We start from the raw sequence: 19,801 nt of genomic DNA on the forward strand, positions 1-19,801 counted from the left end.
AAGTCTTCCAGGATTTTCCTTAGCCAGAACAATGGCACATCCTTGGGGTCACAATGTACTCTATTAGTGAGTTGTTTTCATGTCTATATTTCTCACAGTATAGAACATCCTTGAGAACAGGCCCCATGCTTTTGTATTCCCTTTTGCACCTAGCAAAATTTTTCCAAACGCTTAAAACAAAACAGGTGTTATCTAATTAAATAATAATTTCCCCTGGAATCTGTTCATATCAGCCTATTCCAAGAGAGATAATTTAGAAATGACCCTTTAGGAATCCACATACTATAACATTCAAAAAATTTCCATTAAAATATGAGGCAATTACATTATTTCAGCTTTGTGTCAGACCTCTGAATAATTTTTTTAAATGGCATTTTTTTCTGGATTTTTGGATGTTTGCCTTAATATTTTATATATTTTATTTGTTACGATCTCTCTTCTCATTTTAAATAAATACTCACTAGTAATAACATAAAATATGAGGGGCAAAGCCTCAAGTACAAACTCATCTCTCTGGGAGAGGGGGTGATCCTGTGCCCTGAGGAGTTTCTAGTTGGCTGAAGTTGCATAATAGTCTGTCTTTTCCACCATCTCCAGACTTTCTTACAAAAACATGAAACAAAGTGTAGACGCAAAACGTACCTGGGTCAAACTGAATCAGCTTAGATGGAGTCATAGTGAAATCCTTTCCAGCTGTAGCTGACACTTGGTTGACCTTAAGAGGGGAAAAACAAAATCTTTTTTTTAATAAAAATAAATATTCTGTAATAGAAAAACATCTAGTCTGATCTCATACTAGACTAAACTCATGCTCTTAAATCTGTTTTTAACATTAAGTGGTTTTTTTATTCTAATACATCATTTTTGACCCATCTTCCTTAAAGTTAACTTTTTCCTAGACTAATATCAATGGAAGTAAACATAAAACTTTATTTTTTTCTTCTCCTTTATAAATGATTTGGTTATTGGAGAAAGTAATGTGAATTTTAAACAGTATATTTCTCTTTGTTGCAAATATCATTTTATTTCATGGCCTTCCCTCTACCCCAACCAGGTCCTAAAATAATGCCTTGGAGGAAAGGGAGAAGGGCAGTGAAGAGAAGGAAAAGTGGGTACTGCTGACAAACGGGGTGCTGATCTGTCAGCCAGCTTGGAGGTATCCTGCGAGCTCAGGGCACTGAAAGCCTTTAGACCAGATGAACTAAAACAAGTCTGGTCCATTTTCGCATCTGGATGAAACCATTCCTCTTCACAGACATGAATGAGGGCTCTGTGGGGATGACAGTCCTGGGGAACAGCCACACAAAGGCCATCCACACCCAGAACCAAGGGCTTCAGAAGCTCCTTCAAGTAAATTGTAAAAAAAAAAAAAAAAAAAAAAAATTGGTCCAGTCTAAAGAGACAATTGGCTGACCCCTTTTTCCCATCCCCCAGGGCTAAAGAACAGAGGTGATTTAAGGGCTCTGACATCTCGTGCCCTTAACTTCCCCCAGAGGAGCCTAAATATGTGTGAAGAACACATATTTAGTTTGAAATATGGTTGAAAAGGAGTTTGAAAAAGCAGCTTCAGCTGGTTTGAAAAAGAGGTCCTTGAATGAGATGTTCAGGAAAGTGAGTTACTCTATTCCTTCATTTTCTTACAAAGGGATGAAGGGCACAAGTAAAAACTTGCAAATTCCTATTTCTTTGGCCTCAGACATTATCTGCACTTCTAACCAAAGGCCCTAACATGTGTCAGTGGTCTGCAGTGGAAACATTTTGCTCAAGAAGAGTACTGCCTCCTAAGCTCCCATTTCTTCTTTCTCCACAATGCCAAGGCTCCTCCCCAACAACCTTTCCCTGTGGAAAGGCAGCTCATTGCACACCTGTACCCATCATATGCTGGGAGTTACATTTCCCCATGTGGTTCTTGCACGTGCAATTACCTAGTATTTACCACCACTGAGCTTACAGAATCCTACGTGGGAAAAGGAATGGGCTGAGTCAAGGTGGCTGCAGAAATGAGTCCGGTGCAGGTGTGTGATTCAAACCAGGGCAAACAACGTAGGGTAAGAGTGCTTTCTTCTCCCTCCTCCCAGCCAAGCAGCCAATAGGCTCCAGGCTAAAGCAGCAGGCTGTGCTGTAAGCAGAGTGGTCCCTGAAGGACTCGGGCTGTTTGCGAAAGGCCTGCAGACTCAGCTGGCAGCTTCACTGTGTGCACTCAGCTTAAGCAGACAAAAGGTTCCGTCACACCACGTCTGTTGTTTCTACCTGGCATGGTGAACGGTTCTGTGGCCCGAAACTCCAGACTGGAGCATATGGTGCTTTTTATGGAGGACCAGAAGAATATTAGAAAACCATCCAGGCGGGTTCTTTCTTTTTCCATAAACTATCTACTGGGAAGGTAGAGGGGATACCCAGTTATCTGATGATTTAACAATAATAAAACACCCCAGATCAGGGGAAAAGACCCTATGCCCACTAGAAAGATAAATACTGAGTCTGGATATAGTAGGATTTATGTGCACGAGGTTGTGAGGGTGATTTGAACTTATTATTGTAATTGAGACTTAACTGAGATGGCATTTTTTTCCCAGAAGCTAGTATCACTGCTTTTTTCCTTAGATTGTAGAGGGGAATCTTTCAGGCTCATTCACCAGCATTCGTATGTACAGGATTTTCATGTTCTCGTTCACGTGAAGTGCAATTTTTATAGTGACTCCTAAAAAAATCTTTCAATTCTAGAAGCCATAGGTTGTGCTTCACGGCCCATGGCAGTGTAAAGAAATAGCAGGTGACTAGTCCAAAAATAATTATTGAAAATTCCTTATATTTCAGGATGCCTGTATTGATACATGGTCTCTTAATTTTGCTTGACTTGGGTGAAGCTTACAATAGGTGTGTTCCCTGATTTTTTCATCCACTGAGACCACAGGAAATGGTCCTGGTGCATACTAAGAGAAAGCCATTTGGGGACTTACATTTGCCTACAACTCTCCTTTCCAAAGCAGAGTTTGGCCCAAGTTCACTAGGTTGGATAGATCTCCCTTGTCAAATCAAACTTCAAGAGTTAAAGACCAGATTTAAAAACTAAAAATGGGTTAGAAATATCCTATCTAGGAGCTAATGCACCTAGATAAGTGATGGAGGGACAAGGAGGTTTTGTACTTAGACTCTTGGGAATAGTGCAACACTCATGCAGTTTGAAATTTCCTTAGTTACTCTGAATTTTTCTAAGGAAATAATCAAAGGCACCAACCAGCAACCGAGGTTTTAGCTTGAAAATTGACAGACTTGTTACCTTTACACTCACAAAGGCCGAGTCCATGGAATATCCCTTTCTGGTAATTTCCAAGGGCAATACGCCCACATTCTCACAGACCTCATATTCAGTCTGTGACCACTCGATATGAGACCACTTCAGTTCCAAGCTATGCATGTAAGGAAAAGAAGAAAGAAAATCATGAGAAATGCATAATGGATGCCTGGGGGGCTCCTCTGCTGGGTAGCAAGCTGAACCACTGGTCCACACTGGGAGACAGAAGTGGTCCATCAACCTACACCAATGCTACAAGCTCCTTACACTTGTTTGGGACGTTTTAGCTCATAAAGAACTTTTACTGTCACTGTCTCATTTATTGCTCTTAACAATGCTGTGATGTAGAGCACGGATAAGAATTCCATTTATAAGTGCAGAAATAAGGTTAAAAGTCTATCAGAGGTCTTACAATTATTAGTGATAGAAAAGAGACTCCTACTTGCATCTTCAGAAGGGAAAGGAGCAGGTGTTAAGTTCAAGGAGAAGTTCATTTTTGGAAAGGACATTGATATGAAATCTTCTCTCCTATCTTTTGGCCTCCTTCATCAATACAACAAGATCATTTCCAGGCACAGGTCTTCTCTGAACTTGGGTTCAGTTTAATAACGAGATATCTTTGAGGATGTGCCTAGGAGTTAGAATGTGCATGTGTTTTAAAGCATTATCTGTCCCTTCCTCTGTGCGTATAAAAGGGCTACGTTAATATGTACCTTGGATGCAGCTATACAACTGAATAAACTTGCTAAATACAGGGTGGTCTTTTTTCCCCACGCTATATTTAGTGAGCCCGACATTTGATGGAAACTGACTTCTTTAATCCTCATGGCATGGAGAGGGACTTTTTCTTTTCTTTTCTTCAGAAAAGAACACTGAGCTTAGAGAGGTTAAATAACTACCTCGAAGGCAAAAAGCTATGACAAAGCTAACAGACAGCAGAGATGGAATCCCCAGTATAAATCTGAAACCAAATGTACTATTCCTTCTCTACCAGTCTTCTTCCCAACTGAAGTTCTTCATGACTCTTGTAGTCTGAGCTCAAGCAGGGGACTACAATTTTATCTTTACCCTGAAGTGTTTCCCTTTCTGAGGTGAGAAAACTTGAAATGTTTCACCTGAACATTTCTCTTCAAATATGTTCTTACATCCTTTACCCCCTGTAACCTTTCAGCAATAAAGACATAAGCAATCTTCACTATGATCATCTAACCCACTTCCATTGCTTGTGCTTTATTCATTTCCCTTTCATTCTCCATTCACAAAACCCTCAGTGGTTGCCTTACTATATTCCCAAACTTTCACTTAGATTCAGGCTCTTTCCTCTAGACTTTTAAAGTTACTTTACAATTTTCTTTTCCTTTCAGAACTAGAAATTCTGGGTGCTACTATGTAGAACATAGAATTCACAAATTTCACAGGGCTCTCCAGACTTTCCTGTAGATCATTCATATTAGAGAGTAAGTTTATCCTCTAATAATCACTGTATGTCCTTGTACCAGTCATGTGTCACAGTCACATCCTATAGATTAAGTTCACGAGCGAAACAAACTCAGTAGCACTGTCTCCTACTCCACCAACCCTGGGCCAGTGGGACAAGGGGGAGAGTGGGAGTGTGGAATGGATTTGTATGAATGTTTATTCAATCAATACATATGAAATTTATTATTATTGGCATGCTGGGCTTCACAAAGTTTTGACATGAAAATAGGATCCTTATATTCAATAGTATTCAAAGACCCCTCATGGGTCTTTGACGCAACTGATTTCAAATCAAGACATAAAGAAATAAGAGACTGCTTAAAGAATCACAAGATAACAAGCAACAAGGATAAATGCTATAGAAATAACATAGCATATGTTATGTTAAATATAGTTATAAATGCTAATAGAAATAACACATTGCAAAGAGTTCCTAAAGGATCCAGATAAATGAGAACGGAGAACAAAATCAGCGAGAGGGATTAGAGAAAGATAAAAGAGGAGGAAACGGGAACAATGGGAAGGGGTGAAATAGATACACAGGGATGGATTTCAGCTAACTCTCAGTAAGGTTCCAATGAGTTTCAATGTTCAACCTTCTAAGAATCCATCCATTGCTAATGCTAACCATGACCAGCAAAAATTCATCAGTGTCACTCTGCAGGTCCAGGTGACCCCAAGGCCTAAAGTGAAATGTGATTTGATTGCTGATCTAGATCCATAAGGGGACCATGCAGAGTGTTGTTCAGCTTCAAAGCATTAAGGGTCTTGGTGTCTGGGAAAGTACATACATAACCCTGATACACCATTAGAATGCTTCATAATGCTTAGAGGTTAAGATTGTCATTACACAATGTTCTACTTTATTTTCTTAAAACTGCTCCCTACAAATAATAAAGATCTATTGAAAAGCCATGAAATTTAAGCCAGGCTATATATTTTCCAGAAAAATACTTAAGTCACAAAGCACTTGCATACCTAGAGGATATGTGTGACACATGTTTTGAATGTGTTTTTTGTTTTCTGCAGTATTGTATTGAAGAAGATCTTTCTACACTGAGACTGCAGTTGCTAAAACTCTACACAAACACCTGAAAGAAAAGTAAGAGATGTAGTCAATCACTTGGGAATTCTCCCTGAAAGAAGCCACACAGACGTATGCTTGGTATCATGTAGGTAACAAGGTGCAGGACCCCATGAAAGAAATGTGGGAAGCTCTGGATTGCGAGGTGTCATGCAGACAAGAGTTGGTTCAAATCTTCACATTTTAATGATCCCTCCCTTCTATTATCACAAAGTAAAGCTCACTCTAAAGTCAGAAATTAAGTTTATAGATACACTTTCTGTGAAGCCCACAACGCAATCATTTCAAGTCACTTAGCAGGACATGAGAACTCCTTAAGGCCCTAGGTCACGGCTTCTCAAACTTGACGCTATCGACATCTGGGACCAGATGATTCTTTGTGGTGGGAGGCTGTCCTGTGCATTGCAAGAAGTTTAGCAGCATCCCTGGCCTCTACTCGTGAGATCCACCAGATTTAGCCACACCACTCCCCTCTGGTTACAACAATCAAAACTGTTTCCAGAACTTTCCAAATGTCCCTCATGGGGAAAGTCATCCCCAGGGGAGAAACGTTCCCTAAGTGACTGTGGGGACTCAAAACAATAGAACATTTTATTTAATGTATAAGCTAAATTTTGGTTCCCAACAACTATCGTGAATGAAAGACACGGGATGGAGGAGTAGAAATTAAACGGGATGGGACTTCCGGTCCCTCTCTAACTCTAAGTCAAGCACGAGAAAATCCGTTTAATCACTCGATTTAAAATTGCAATCCGTCCCCAGAATCCAGTGTCTGTGATCCCCCTTAATCTGACCAACTTTCATTTTCCAAAGTACGTATCGTGTATACCATACTATTTAATTTACTTAGGTACCAAGGAACTTAGCTAAGTATTTAGGTACTTAGCTCCAAGTAAACAGGGGTCTTTGGTTCACTGATGTATCACCAAGTCCCTTCTAGAGTGACTGAGACATAGTAAGAGCTCAATAAGTATTTGTTAAAGGAAATAATGAACCTTGTTTAGCTTCCTGTTTGAAAAGCTAAGTTGACCACTGAAACTTTTTTTCTCCCCAGCCCTATTAACGTATTTCACACAGTCTGAAAAAACAGCTAGACTAGATGATCCTCACGTGTTTTTTCTAGCCCTGACTCACTCTGGATTCCTTAGCTCCTATTGGACTAGAGAGAAAGGTGGCATTGGTAAAAGAGCATTCTATCATAAAGCATGATTTCTTGTTTTCTAAGGCCTGTGCACGCTTCTCAACATCAGACAATGTCTAGAGACAGCTTTGTTTTTCACAGTGGGAGGAGGGTGATACTGGTTATTTAGCGGGTAGAGGCCAGGGACGCTGCTAAGCATCCTTCAATGTATAGGACACCCAACTCACCCTCCACCACTGCCCCACAGCAAAGAATTGTCTGGACCAAGTAGTCAATAGTGTTGAAGTAGAGTCAAAAATATATACTTTCTGATATTTTATTCTGTGGCTACTCGGTTCATTTATATGAAGGAACAATGGACCAGAAGAACCAGTTGGGATTAAAACTCTACTTTGGGATATGGGACATTAATCCAGGTTAACAAGGGTGTGTAAAAAAAGGACTTGGCTGCTCTATGCCTCAGTTTCCTCACTTCCCGAAGCGCAATAATAATGAGTCTGTACTTCAAAGAGGTTAAATGAACCTTAATGAATACTCATTAAGTACTCTGAGCTTCTCAGTGAAAGGTTTTATAGTAGCTAAAATTGTGATTAAATTATTCTTATAACTAGATCTTCACTTATAATCAAGTAGCACATGACTTAAGAAAATAGAAATGGTAAAAAATAATTTTCCAAGTGTTCAATCTAAGACGTCAACTCAAAGGGGATGCTATTAAGCTCAGTAAAAATGCTATGAACACCTGCACTTTCATATTTGTCTTTCTCGCATGATAATGGGGAAACAGTGTTTAGCCGGGAAGCAGCACAGCTAGTACCCCAAACAAGTGCTTTGGAATCAGACACATCTCACAACCACTTATTAGTGTGTGATGATGGTCAGTTAGTCTCTCTGGACCTCAGTTTTCATTATCTTTAAAATGAGGGGAATCATATTCACGTCAAATGATGCAAATTAAAATTTGTTAATATGTATAAAGCACCTGTACACAGTGGGTGTTTAATAAGGGCTATTTCCTTTCCCTTCCTCTGTGGTTTCTTAGATCTCGTCTGGAGATAAATACTTTAACTTCTGGCTTGCAGGTAACATGAAAGCCGAACCTAACTAAGAGTTTCAAACTCTTCCCCTACAATGTGTTTCATAAAAGCTGCTAAAGCATTGCCAGGTTCGCCTGCTAGAAATTCCTTTTCTTTTTTGATTTCTTTGGCTCTTCTCTTTTAAGGCCAAGGATGAGTAACAGAACAGCTAGAATGAGGGTAGCCAAAGGCAGGAGAAGAATCAAAGTGCTTAGAATCATGAAGCAGCTACTGAGTTATGCAGAACTTCAGCAAGGGTCAACTTTTCTTTTGAAGTTCACCTTTTTGCAGTGGGCACAAGAAAGAGGTCAACCCTGAATGCATGTTAAGAAACTGGCTTGGTCAGAAGTCAGCTATATTCTGTGGTCTGCAGAGGTGTTTTACGTGGTCCTGTGTAACTGAGTTTGGGTGGTATGCAGACCACCTTGAGATTCACATCAGACTAGAGAACTGTCGTGGGCATATGAGCGAATCACGCCAAGGCGTGAGCCGATAAGATGAGCACTCACGTTGAGGTCAGGGTGCACTGTGGCCTCTGCCACTCATTCACTCAGTGACTTCTGGCCAATTACTTAAATGCTTTGAGCCTGATTTTCTTATCACCCTCAGAGGATTGTGTTTTGTAGATTAAATTGGACAACATATGTAAAAGCGCCTAGCACAGTGCCTGAAATTTTGGCACTTAACCAAATCTAAATCTTGATGCAAATTTCCATGGATTTCAGTGTTCTAAAATAACTTCTATTTACAATAAAATGTCTCCCAAATGTATCCCTTGAAAAACTTGTTTCATGAGCTATTCTGGGGTAGGGTGGTCTTGGTTCTATAGTCAAATCAGGTTGAGATATCTTGTATACTATACCCCTCTCTCGAAGATTCCCAGTGCATACAAGCATCTTCGTGACTCTAGCATTTGATGCATTAAGCAGCCCGCAAGCTAGCTAGCAATAACTTGATTACATTAAGATTTGCAAACACTATTTCTAACGGAATATCTACTGACCCTTCAGGAATGATATTCTATAGAAATGCTGCCATGGCAAAAACTTACTAGCAATCAAGATTCTGGGACAATTCCCCCTGAACATGTGTCCTTCTTGTTCTTTAAAGAGCCTCCATTTTGCTCCAGATTGCACCCACCTGTCTCTTCAGCTGTGTTATAGAAGGTCCCACCCCTTTAAACATACAGAATATTAATCTGTTAATACCGTCTAAGCCAGAAAAGAACACAAAGTTCCACAGCATTTAGCTGATTGATTAACAAGCATATGGATTATTCACTTTGTGGATCAACGCAGAGTCAATTTCTAACTAGAGATGGGCTTGAGCTGGCCACCAAATGTCTCTGGGATCCTTCTTCAGTCAATTGTTGCCCCCTTGTGAATGAACAACAATAGTAATCACCACCACAGGTCACATTTGTTAATGACTTTAAATATAGAAGATGCTTACATATGTTTTACCTCATTCGTTCCAGTGAAGAAATTGTAGTACTGCCCCCACTTTACAGATAAGATAACTAAGGTAAGTAAGCCTTGACCCGGGTCAGTGGGAGAGCCAAGGCTCAAACCCTGTTCTTTGGCTCTCAGTCCAGTGGTTTATTGTGTATTATCTGTCCCATAACCCCCAGTGCCTTAGCCATGGAGTACACACTCATATTGAAATGTAAATGTAATTTACATTTAAGGTCTTGAGGAGTAAGTATTCCCCCTTTCTTGTTGCTTTGGTGGCCAAAGACTGGAGAGAAAGAAGTGAGCTGAGTCTGTTGCTTCTTTTCCTATAGGCCGTTTCCGCACACTCATTAAAAGTGGGCAAAAAGTCCTTTAGCGCAGTGAGGAAAACCATGGACTCAAGAACCATACTTTCTGGACCTAAATCTTAGCTCCTTCACTAGCTAGGTGTATGAGCTTGGAAAAGTCACTTCCTATCTCCTTTTGCCTCAGACTCTTCACCTGTAAATTCTGGATTATGATAGTACCTAACTTAAAGATGGTTTTGACGATTAAACGAAGAGCAATGAACTAGAGCAGAAACCTACATTGTAAATGCCTGTGATTTATAATGTATGTGTAAGTAGCTTCCTGCTGGTTGTCATGGGAAGACAGACCACTATTCATAACATTTGTTTCCTGCTGGGGAAAAAAAGTTCTTCTTGTTCCAAAAAACATCTACTTACAAATGAGGTTAGGGCCAACTATATCCTTCAAAATTTATACAGATAAGCACTGAGCAGTTTCCACCTCCCCCCACCCACTCTAGAGGAGACAACTTAATATATGTCAGATCAAATCAAAGTTATTTGGGATTAACCATCAGTAGGCATATTTTACATTATATTCCACTGGTTCCAATCATTACAAGCTGAATTAGAAACAACTTCAGCGTAAGTACCTGAAAAAAGGTATCCAGTACAAGTAGGAGCCTATTTTAAAAGCCTCAAGTAAGGTTATAAATTCTGTGATTCTGCAATAAGTTTGAGGATTATTTAAAATCATAAATCATCTTCAAAACAATGCCCTTGGTAACAATGAGGACTGAAAAGGGTATGTAGGTGAAGCAGTATCAATCTAGCTCTATTTTGGGAAAAAAATTCTCTGGCACCTATGCTGTGTTCTCATGTGGAAGACCAGCAGTCAGCATTTGATGAGTAGCAAGTCTGATCAATATTCTTAGGTTTTTTAGTTGAACTATTAAAAAGCAAGTGAAATCAATTTATTAATATTTTTGGAGCAGGATTTAAAAAAAAAATTTCCTTGAAAATTGGAAGACATTTGTCTGAATTGCAAGTAGGTGGGCAGCTGTTTTACTTTTATAGGGCCATGATTGTATTTTAATGTCAGGGGACAGGACTTCCTTGCTCATACCTATTTCCGAGCTTCTTGTACTGCACACCTAGCCTATAGTAGCCGCTGGGTAAAAATCTGGACCAGGTACTGCAGGCAATAGAGGTGGGACCCTGGGAACATGTTTTGTTAAAGACGTGTTTTTCTAACAATGACTACAGAGACCTCTGCTGGCAGATATTGGGACTACAATTCAGGATTAGAAAGAAAAAGCAAGAAGGAAGGGAGCAGAGGTGAATTTCTCAATTTTTCTTTTCTTCCTTTGTCCATATTCTGTCATAAAAGCCCCGTAAAGGAGCTGTCCTCACTTATGGGACGTAGTTCGACTAGGATAAGGTAAATACTAAAACTAGGATAAATGAACAACTTTCCTTCGAGGTGACTGGGAAGGGTATCAAACTTGAAAGAAAAACACTGCAGGTGGAGAACTGGGCTATGATTAACCTTTCTGTGATCTTCTGACAGCTGGCAAGTTACTCAAGGTACACCTTCCAAAAAAGTTTAGAATAGGGACCTGGTGAGTGAAACTACTATGGTCTGTGAATATTGTTAATTTTGAGGGTTTGTTACTCTGGTTATGCTGAAAGACATACACTTTATACAAATTCTAAGTATCACTTAATATCTCCCCAAGTCTGTTTTCCTCTTTGTACTGTCTTCACCTTACCTATGGTAGGTTTACTGACTCACAAAAGCAGTCACTAGTTATTGCTTGGGTTTTTGGGAAGAGAAGATGTTTTGCTAGCATTTCCTGACTTCCTCATTCTTCCCAGTTCTAGATATTTTAGAGATTTAGATTTAGGAAACTGTGGTTACTAACACAGTCCTAGAGTGACCTCTTGCTGCATGGTTTGTACATGAGCCTACAAGCTCAGTCCTGGATGCCAGTGAATCGTCAAGACAGAAACCTCTGTGGGTGTGAAAGGATATGCATTTGTAAATGCATGCATAAAATGAATGACCCAGTTAAGTTAATGAACTTAACTTTTTAACGTTTCCATATTCTGTGAAGCTACTGGCTTTCCCATTATCAAGCAGTAATAGAAGTTTCCCTCTCCAAAATCAATTCTATGAGCTTGTGAAATAATCTATCAATTTGTCCTCTTAGATTCTGATTAAAAAATAACATTTCGCTTTCCTAATAAGATACATTCTGGACATTATATGCAGGACTATTGAATAAGCAAAAGAATTTACATTTGAGGAGTGGCAGAGTTCCCCGTGGGGTCCATGACTTGAAATTCTATGGTATCTGAATTTACTTCCAAAGATGGGTTTATGATGTAAAGAACGGTCTTACTGTTTAAGTCCTTTTGGCTAAATTTCTCATGGATAAATTCACCTACAAAAAAGAAGTAAATGAGTTTCACTGGTAATCAAACAAAATATTAGGTAAGAGCTGATACAATTTTATGGCTATTTTATTTCAAACTCCTCTTTAAAAACAGCCAAAGTATATTTTTTAAAGAAATTAATAAAATGTAACTATCTTAAAATTCAAATCCAATGAACTTAAATTAGGCTTCCAAATTACTTTGTCTCAGAAATATTGTACCTTAAATATGAAAATAGAGAGGGAGTAGGAAGATATAGTAATAAAATCTAAAATTCTGTGCCATCCTGTTTAGTGACATATTGTGATCATTGTCTTCATAAAGCAGAAATAAGATACAATCCAGAGAAAACTTACACCAAAAAAATTGTTTTTAATGAACTTACATCACCTTGGAATTCATGACAGAAAAAAATGAGTCACAAATATGAATTTGGTCCTGACAATGTGTGTTTTTGTCAATATATTACGATCTGGTTATTGAAAAAAAAGTTGTAAACAATAAACAACTGTGTATCAGTATTTAGTTCTCCCACTCAAGATGAATTTAGGAAAACTCAGCTTCAAACCCTCTTTAGCACCTATATTGATTTATAAACTGCATCTATCAGGAAGCCCTGGGGAGTGTTTACCAAATGGGCCTGCACTTAATTAAATAACTGTCTAGCATTGCCAGCCACTGGGTATTTTAAAATGAGCAATTACAAGGAGTAAGGAAGGCAGTACCTGTTGTTGTATTCTCCAGATGTCCATGTTGGGGGCCTCGTAAAATCTTAAAGATAATCTGATTGCCATCAGTGTCGGGGTCCGATGCCTTCAACACGTGGGAAGTGATGTAAATCCCATAACAACCATTTTTCAGGAGCCCCACTTGAGAAGGGGAATGCAAATGTGTGATGTGGGGGGCTGCTTTGTCCACCTGGTCCACCTGCATGATCAATAATTACACACAGTGTTATACAAAGGCTTCTCATCCCTAAGCAACACAGGGCTTTAATGGTTCAACGATGACAAACGCTCCTGAATTTCAGATTCCTTATTGGTTAATTTCTGCTGAAAACTATCTCATTCACAATATTCTCAGCAAATATCATAGTGCCTGGAAGAGAGGCCAACTTTCTACTGTAAACTTTGACCCAGCTTTATTTATTTGTCCACCGTTTTACTACCCCATTAGGACCTAAACTCCCTGAGGGCAGATACATGTCTTTTTCTCCCCAACTATTCCCTGCACCTGGCACAATGCCCAGCTATAACAGAAGCTCAAGAAATACTTGTTGAATGAATACATTAAAACTGACCCAAGAATTGTATTGCAAACTTAATATTAGTTCTACAGAAGGATTTCCCCTTTTTCCCAGTGTTTGGTGACTTACAGAAGAAAACATGTAAGGTTTTACAAATGCATTGAACATTTTTTTTTGTCGTGTCTTTGTTAAGATAGCAAAAACGTTGAGTAGAAATAAAAATACCTCAGTAAAAAAAAGTGAAAGGTGCTTATCTATAGGCACTTGCATATTTGTTTTATTGACAGTGAGAACCGGGTAAACAGGTAGACTCAATCTGTGAAGACTGTGATGGGCAACTACTCCTGAGTGAAAGAGATATATAGTTTCAAACACTACAAAGGGCCTCATTCAGGTATCCTATGGAGCTCAGTCCCTCTTCAAAATGACTCTTATAGGTTACAGAGGGAACATTTTAGGATGAATTAGCACAATTCATCACTGATACCACAAAAGAGGTACAAGGACACTGGTACTTCCCTTCACTCCTAATCATTCAAATTTTAACTTTATTTACCTCAAATGATCCTCTTGTAATTCTACCAAAGAGTGTCAATGATAAGACTATATATATTTTTGTGTATGATCACGTGATAAACTGCTATTCAGCTATTAATAAGAAAAGGAGGCAGGACAAACTAGTAACGAAAAATTCCCACAATTCAACGTTAACTGGTAAAAACCAAAAAACAAAACCCAGCGAGTTGCCGAATAGGAGACAACTACACTACCATTTTTGATCAAAACAAATACATATATATGTTCATACAGACAGAGACAAAATTCTGGGAGCATTTGCACAAACCTGTTCATTTGTCTTGGGATGAGGAAAAATTACCGCTTCTCCTTTGAGTATTTCTGTATGGAATTTTGTAACAACCAAAATTTTTTTTCCTTTTAATTCGGCAAGTTGCTTTTTGATTAAAGAACATAATCATACCTCATGTTGGTAAATGTTTGGAAAAACAGACATTTTTATATTTTGCTGGTACAAATGCAAATTAGTGAACATTTTCTGGAGATAAATTAGACGTATATGTATATTAAAAATGTGCACATACTGTGATCCAAAATTTTCAGTTTTTGAATGCATCCTACAGAAATACATATGTACGCAAATATATATATATATGGATGTTGACTAAAATATAATTTGTAATAGCAATTAACAAAAAATTCCATAAAACATAAAAGTCCAACAGGGGATTTATAAAACACCTCTGCCTGAGATTGAGTGCCATGCAGCCTTTAAAAATTGTGTTTTCAAGGAAGATTTAATGACATGAGGAAATTTTTATGAGTGGAAACAGGCAATATGCATAAAAGTACATATAATATCATCCTTTTTTTATTGCAATAAAAGAATGCAAGGAAGCCACTGACAGCAGTAGGATGACGAAGGGTTATTTTTTTGTCCTTTTCTGTAGTTTATGAACTCTTTACAACAATTATTTTATAAGCTGAAATAGCAACAAACACTTTCAAAAGTTAGTCATTCTCCTCTCCTAAAAAAGTGTGGATAGCACCCTCAGAGCTGTGAGGTTGGGTGGGAGGTGGAGGGTCAAACATTTATCATGGCCACTGGGGGAGAAGCTCCAAGGTGACTAGTAGGAAGGATGGTCAATGTCAAGAGAGGAAAAATACAAATACTTCAAGCCATGTAAGTAATACTCAAAGTTGGTAAATACTTGAGTATAGGGATTTTTTTTAATGTTATATTTTCCTTAAAAATAAAAGTATTACAAAATGAATAAACGCCTGTTGTGTTCATTTGTTTTTAAAAAATTGTTAATATCTACACGCCGGTTACATGGTCCCCTGTTGTGTCTTCAGTCCTACTTTGTGTTAAAATCTATTCTAGTCTTATTAAATTTCTAGTTTCTTCAAAAGCAGGTCTTTTGGATCAGTATAACAGAAGCATTTTAAAATATTGGAGTATAAGACATTTTTTAAAAAAGGCTACATCCTTATGATCACTTGTGTTGGATTTACTAAAAATCATCTCACACTTGCCTAAACCTTAGAAAGCAGTGATGCTGGTCCTTTCTCCCTCACCCCCACTCCCATTGTCTCCTTTTAAGAAAGATTACAGGAATCATTACACCAAGACTGCAGAATCTTAGTCAGATATCTGGACAAAACTATATTCAAAAAGAAACACGCATCACTACGTTCATAGCAGCACTATTCACAATAGCCAAGACATGGAAACAACCTAAATGTCCATTGACAGATGAATGGATAAAGAAGATGTGGTGTGTACACACACACACAATGGAATACTACTCAGTCACAAAGAAGAACGAAATAATGCCATTTGCAGCAACATGGATGCAACTAGAGATTATCATACTAAGTGAAGTAAGTCCGAAAGAGAAAGACAAATACCATATGACATCACTTATATGTGGAATCTAAAATACGACACAAATGAACCTATCTACGAAACAGAATGAGACTCACGGACATAGAGAACAGACTGGTGGTTCCCTAAGGGAGAGGGGCTGGGGGAAGGATGGAGTGGGAGGTTGGGATTAGCAGATGTAAGCTATTATATACAGAATGGATAAACAACAAGGTTCTACTGTATAGCACAGAGAACTATATTCAATATTCCATGATAAACTGTAATGGAAAAGAATATTTTAAAAAAGAAGGAATGTAAATATACACATAACTGAATCACTTTGCTGTACAGCAGTAATTAATACAACACTGTAAATCAACTATACTTCAGTTAAAAAAAAGACTGCAGAATCTTGGTCGGATAGACATGATTTCCTACAAAATGAATGTCAGATTAGTGCCTGCTGGTATCAGTTTTGTGTCTAAATCCAGTAGCTTTGCCCTCAGTTAGCCAGGTTGGGACCCTAACAGTAGTGTACCCATGCTTAGTAGACCTATTTGGACCAATTCATCCCTCAGTGGTGGTTGACGTCTTATTGTCTTGCCAGAAAAAGCTCTTAAAAGCAAGAGACTGAGGAGGTCACTCTCCTGCACTGCTGGAGGGGTGAGTCATTTCCTAAATTGTTTGACTTCTTGGCTCAGAGACACCAGGAAGTTCAGGGGAATTGTGGGAGAAAGAGGCCTTCCTTGTGAGGTTTTTTGTTCGTTTGCTTGCTTGCTTTTTAACACACAAGGCAAGGAAACCCTTGTACTTTTAATGAAAAACCTTTACAACATGTATTGAATATTTCCCTATCAGTAAATTCTACAACTTCCAAGAGATAACTCTCCTATGATAACCATGTTCTTTAAGATATTATTGGTGTTGGGAGAAACCTGATTTAAGTTCTGGTACTCTCTTCAAACTATACCCCCTTTTCCCTCTCTGTTCTGGAGTGTAGTGCGGAACTCTTATGCCTTCACTCAGAATTAGTAACTCCTATAAATCTGCAACCAAATAGACCAGAACATTATTCCAGGTTGGGCAGTACAGTGACATTTCTCTACATTGTGTGGGGGGTCAGGGGTCAAGAAAAAGATATTAACAGACTGAAGAGTGGGATGAAACTAACAACAAGTAAAACATAATTTAAAAAGAAACAGTAATTTTACTATGTACAAAGTACTTCTTACATACTGTACCAATATTACCAACACCTTCTCTTTTCTCCTAGTACATCATAATTTCACTCCACTTTCTGGACCTCCCTCATGCCAAAGATTCATCTTGTATCCACTCCATGTGATCATAACTCCCCACTTTCCTCCTCAGATCCCACCTTAGATAAAGACTGTGATGGTTAATTTGATATGTCACCTCAGCCGGGTCTGATGTCCAGTTGTTTGGTCAAACACCAGCTAGATGCTCCTGTGAAGGCATTTTTTTGTTTTTTAGATGGGACTAGTATTTCAATCAATTGCCTTTGAGTCAAGCAGATTACCCTCTATAATGTGGGTGGGCCTCACGCAATCACTTAAAGGCCTTAAGAGAAGACTGAAGTCTCTTGAAGAGGAAGGAATTCTGCCTCCAAACTGCCTTTGGACTCAAGACTGTAACATCAACTCCTGCTGGAATTTTCAGGCTGCTGGCCTGCGCTGCAGATTTTGGATGTGTCAGACCCCACAATTGCGTGAGCCAATTCCTGAACATAAATCAATTGAATCAATCTTTCCCTTTCTCTTTTTCTCCCCCTCTCTCTCTCATAATCTATATGTATATAAATTATATACATCCTCTTGGTTCTGTTTCTCTGGAGAACTCTAAGACAGAGATGAAAGAGCAAGGGAAAATTATTATTATTTTACATAATCGGAATGTATCCTGAATTAAGAGACAGATTTACATCTTTTTTTGCTGTTGGTGGAAGTGTGTAGAACAGGGTGAACTATATCCAAGGAGACTGGATTCAAGGCTTTGAGAGCCAGAACATACTTGATGTGTTTTGACTAAAAAAGAAACACACATTATGCCCTCCAAGAACCATCGTAACAGTCAACACAACTGTGGCAGCGTAGTACCACAGAAAGGACACAGTATTGGGGATCAAAAAGACTTGAGATCTTTATGTGTGTTTGACCAAACTTTTGAACTCCTGATCATCTATAAAATGGAGGTAATAAAACTTAGTTCATTGGATTTTTATAAAAATTAAATGAGATTTATGGAAAGCGGGTCCGACCTACAGTTAACACTCCAAAAATTGTAGCTGCTACCGTTATTATCCCCACCATTAATACATGTGTAATATTGATGCTGCTTCGTAAGTTTCCATGTGTTTACTTGAAAACCATTAAAATGCCAGTAGATAACACAGACCAAAAGGCATCAACATAATAGTGTAGCTAGATGTTGTTACAGTAATCACAAGAGATAGAATATCTGATATATTTCAGGCAATATGCTAGTACCTTAGACACCTAATCTTATTTAATTCTCACCATAATGTGTAAGGATTGTTTCTCAAAGAAGGCAAAGTAGAATCAGAAGAGTCAAAGAACTCTTTTAAGGTCACACAGCTATTAAAATGTTTAAAACAGAAATTCCAACCTAGGTGTGTCTGACTCCAAAGCCCATGTTCTGTGGTCCTTTCTGTACCACCACTGACTCCAAAGGCCAGTCATTAGCCCGTACACAGGGAGCACAACTGTTTTGTTCATATTAACATGCCTGGTGCCTTCCTTAGTGCCTGGCACACTGTAGACACACATTACACATTTGAATGAAAGAAGGAAGGAAATAAGGCAACAGTTCTCCTGGAAGTCGTTCTCTCCACATCTCTGGCCAAGGACCATGTATTTGTCATACTTGCCTGGATGGTGAATGAAACAGGTTCTTGCCACCTTGTCCCATCCACAAGAAAGCCTTGGTTTGTCCCATCCGTGGCCACAAAAGTAAAGCGGTCGGTGCGAGAGTGCCCTCCCGAGTGCCTGTAGGTCACATGCCCGCTGTCCACGTCCAGCTGAGTGAAACTGTGTGGAAGCTGCATTGTCCCCCGCAGGTAGAGCTGGCCGTGTCGTGGAAGCTGGGCCAAAAGGAAGGTGAGGTTCTCCGCTGGAGTGTCAGGGTCGGTCAGCTGAAGGAGGTCAGGGGAGAGGAGACCCGTGGCCCCTTCAGCCAGTCTCAGCCCCTTGTTCCTGGTCACCACGGGTAAGGCTGTGTCCACAGTCTCCAGTGTGATCTCAAACACCCCAGGCTTGGTCTGCAGTCCATTGCTCACGATGAATCTGGCAAAGAGAGGCAAGGTAGCCTTCAACATGGATTCTTGTGTCACCATCTACTGGAATGAAATGATAACAATACACACCTTTACTAAAGGATATGTCGTGTTGGGACGAAAATGAAAACTCAAGGGTGGCTCTTTCAGGAGGACACTATTCTATCCATTAAACCAATCACTAGGTAATGCACAAATGGACCATTCTAACTCCCAAAGTATTTTTTCATCAACATTGATGGTAACTCACATGATGGGGCAGAGTGTGCCAATGATATTTCTCAGGCTTGTCAGTACTTAATGTAATTCCTTGCCCCAAATAGGAATTTCACATCCTTTCAGATCCACTGCACTAGTTTGAAGAGTACACTCATTTTATATATATAGACTTTTGCAACTGTATTTTTTGGTGAGAATTTAATAAGCTAAACTTTTTTTTTAAACATCTTTATTAGAGTATAATTGCTTTACAATAGTATATTAGTTTCTGCTTTATAACAAAGTGAATCAGTTATACATATACATATACTCCATATCTCCTCCCTCTTGCGTCTCCCTCCCACCCTCCCTATCCCACCCCTCTAGGTGGTCACAAAGCACCAAG

At 39.0% G+C, this 19,801-nt stretch overlaps 1 protein-coding gene across 1 annotated transcript in view; it reads right to left on the reverse strand.

Moving 5' to 3' along the window:
* Nucleotides 1-19,257, reverse strand: part of LOC309824578 (FRAS1-related extracellular matrix protein 1-like) — a gene marked incomplete at both ends in the record, with an annotated part of 39,391 nt that extends 20,134 nt beyond the window's left edge. Inside the window, 5 exons of the mRNA XM_082657537.1 lie at nt 643-715; nt 3,281-3,410; nt 12,116-12,260; nt 12,978-13,179; nt 18,793-19,257. Of these exons, the coding sequence (XP_082513663.1) occupies nt 643-715; nt 3,281-3,410; nt 12,116-12,260; nt 12,978-13,179; nt 18,793-19,257 (1,015 nt within the window). The remainder of the gene's footprint in view (nt 1-642; nt 716-3,280; nt 3,411-12,115; nt 12,261-12,977; nt 13,180-18,792) is intronic.
* Nucleotides 19,258-19,801: the final 544 nt, after the last annotated feature.

The sequence above is a fragment of the Grampus griseus genome (genome assembly GCF_964374135.1).
Source record: "Grampus griseus genome assembly, chromosome: 6".
Lineage (NCBI taxonomy): Eukaryota > Metazoa > Chordata > Mammalia > Artiodactyla > Delphinidae > Grampus > Grampus griseus.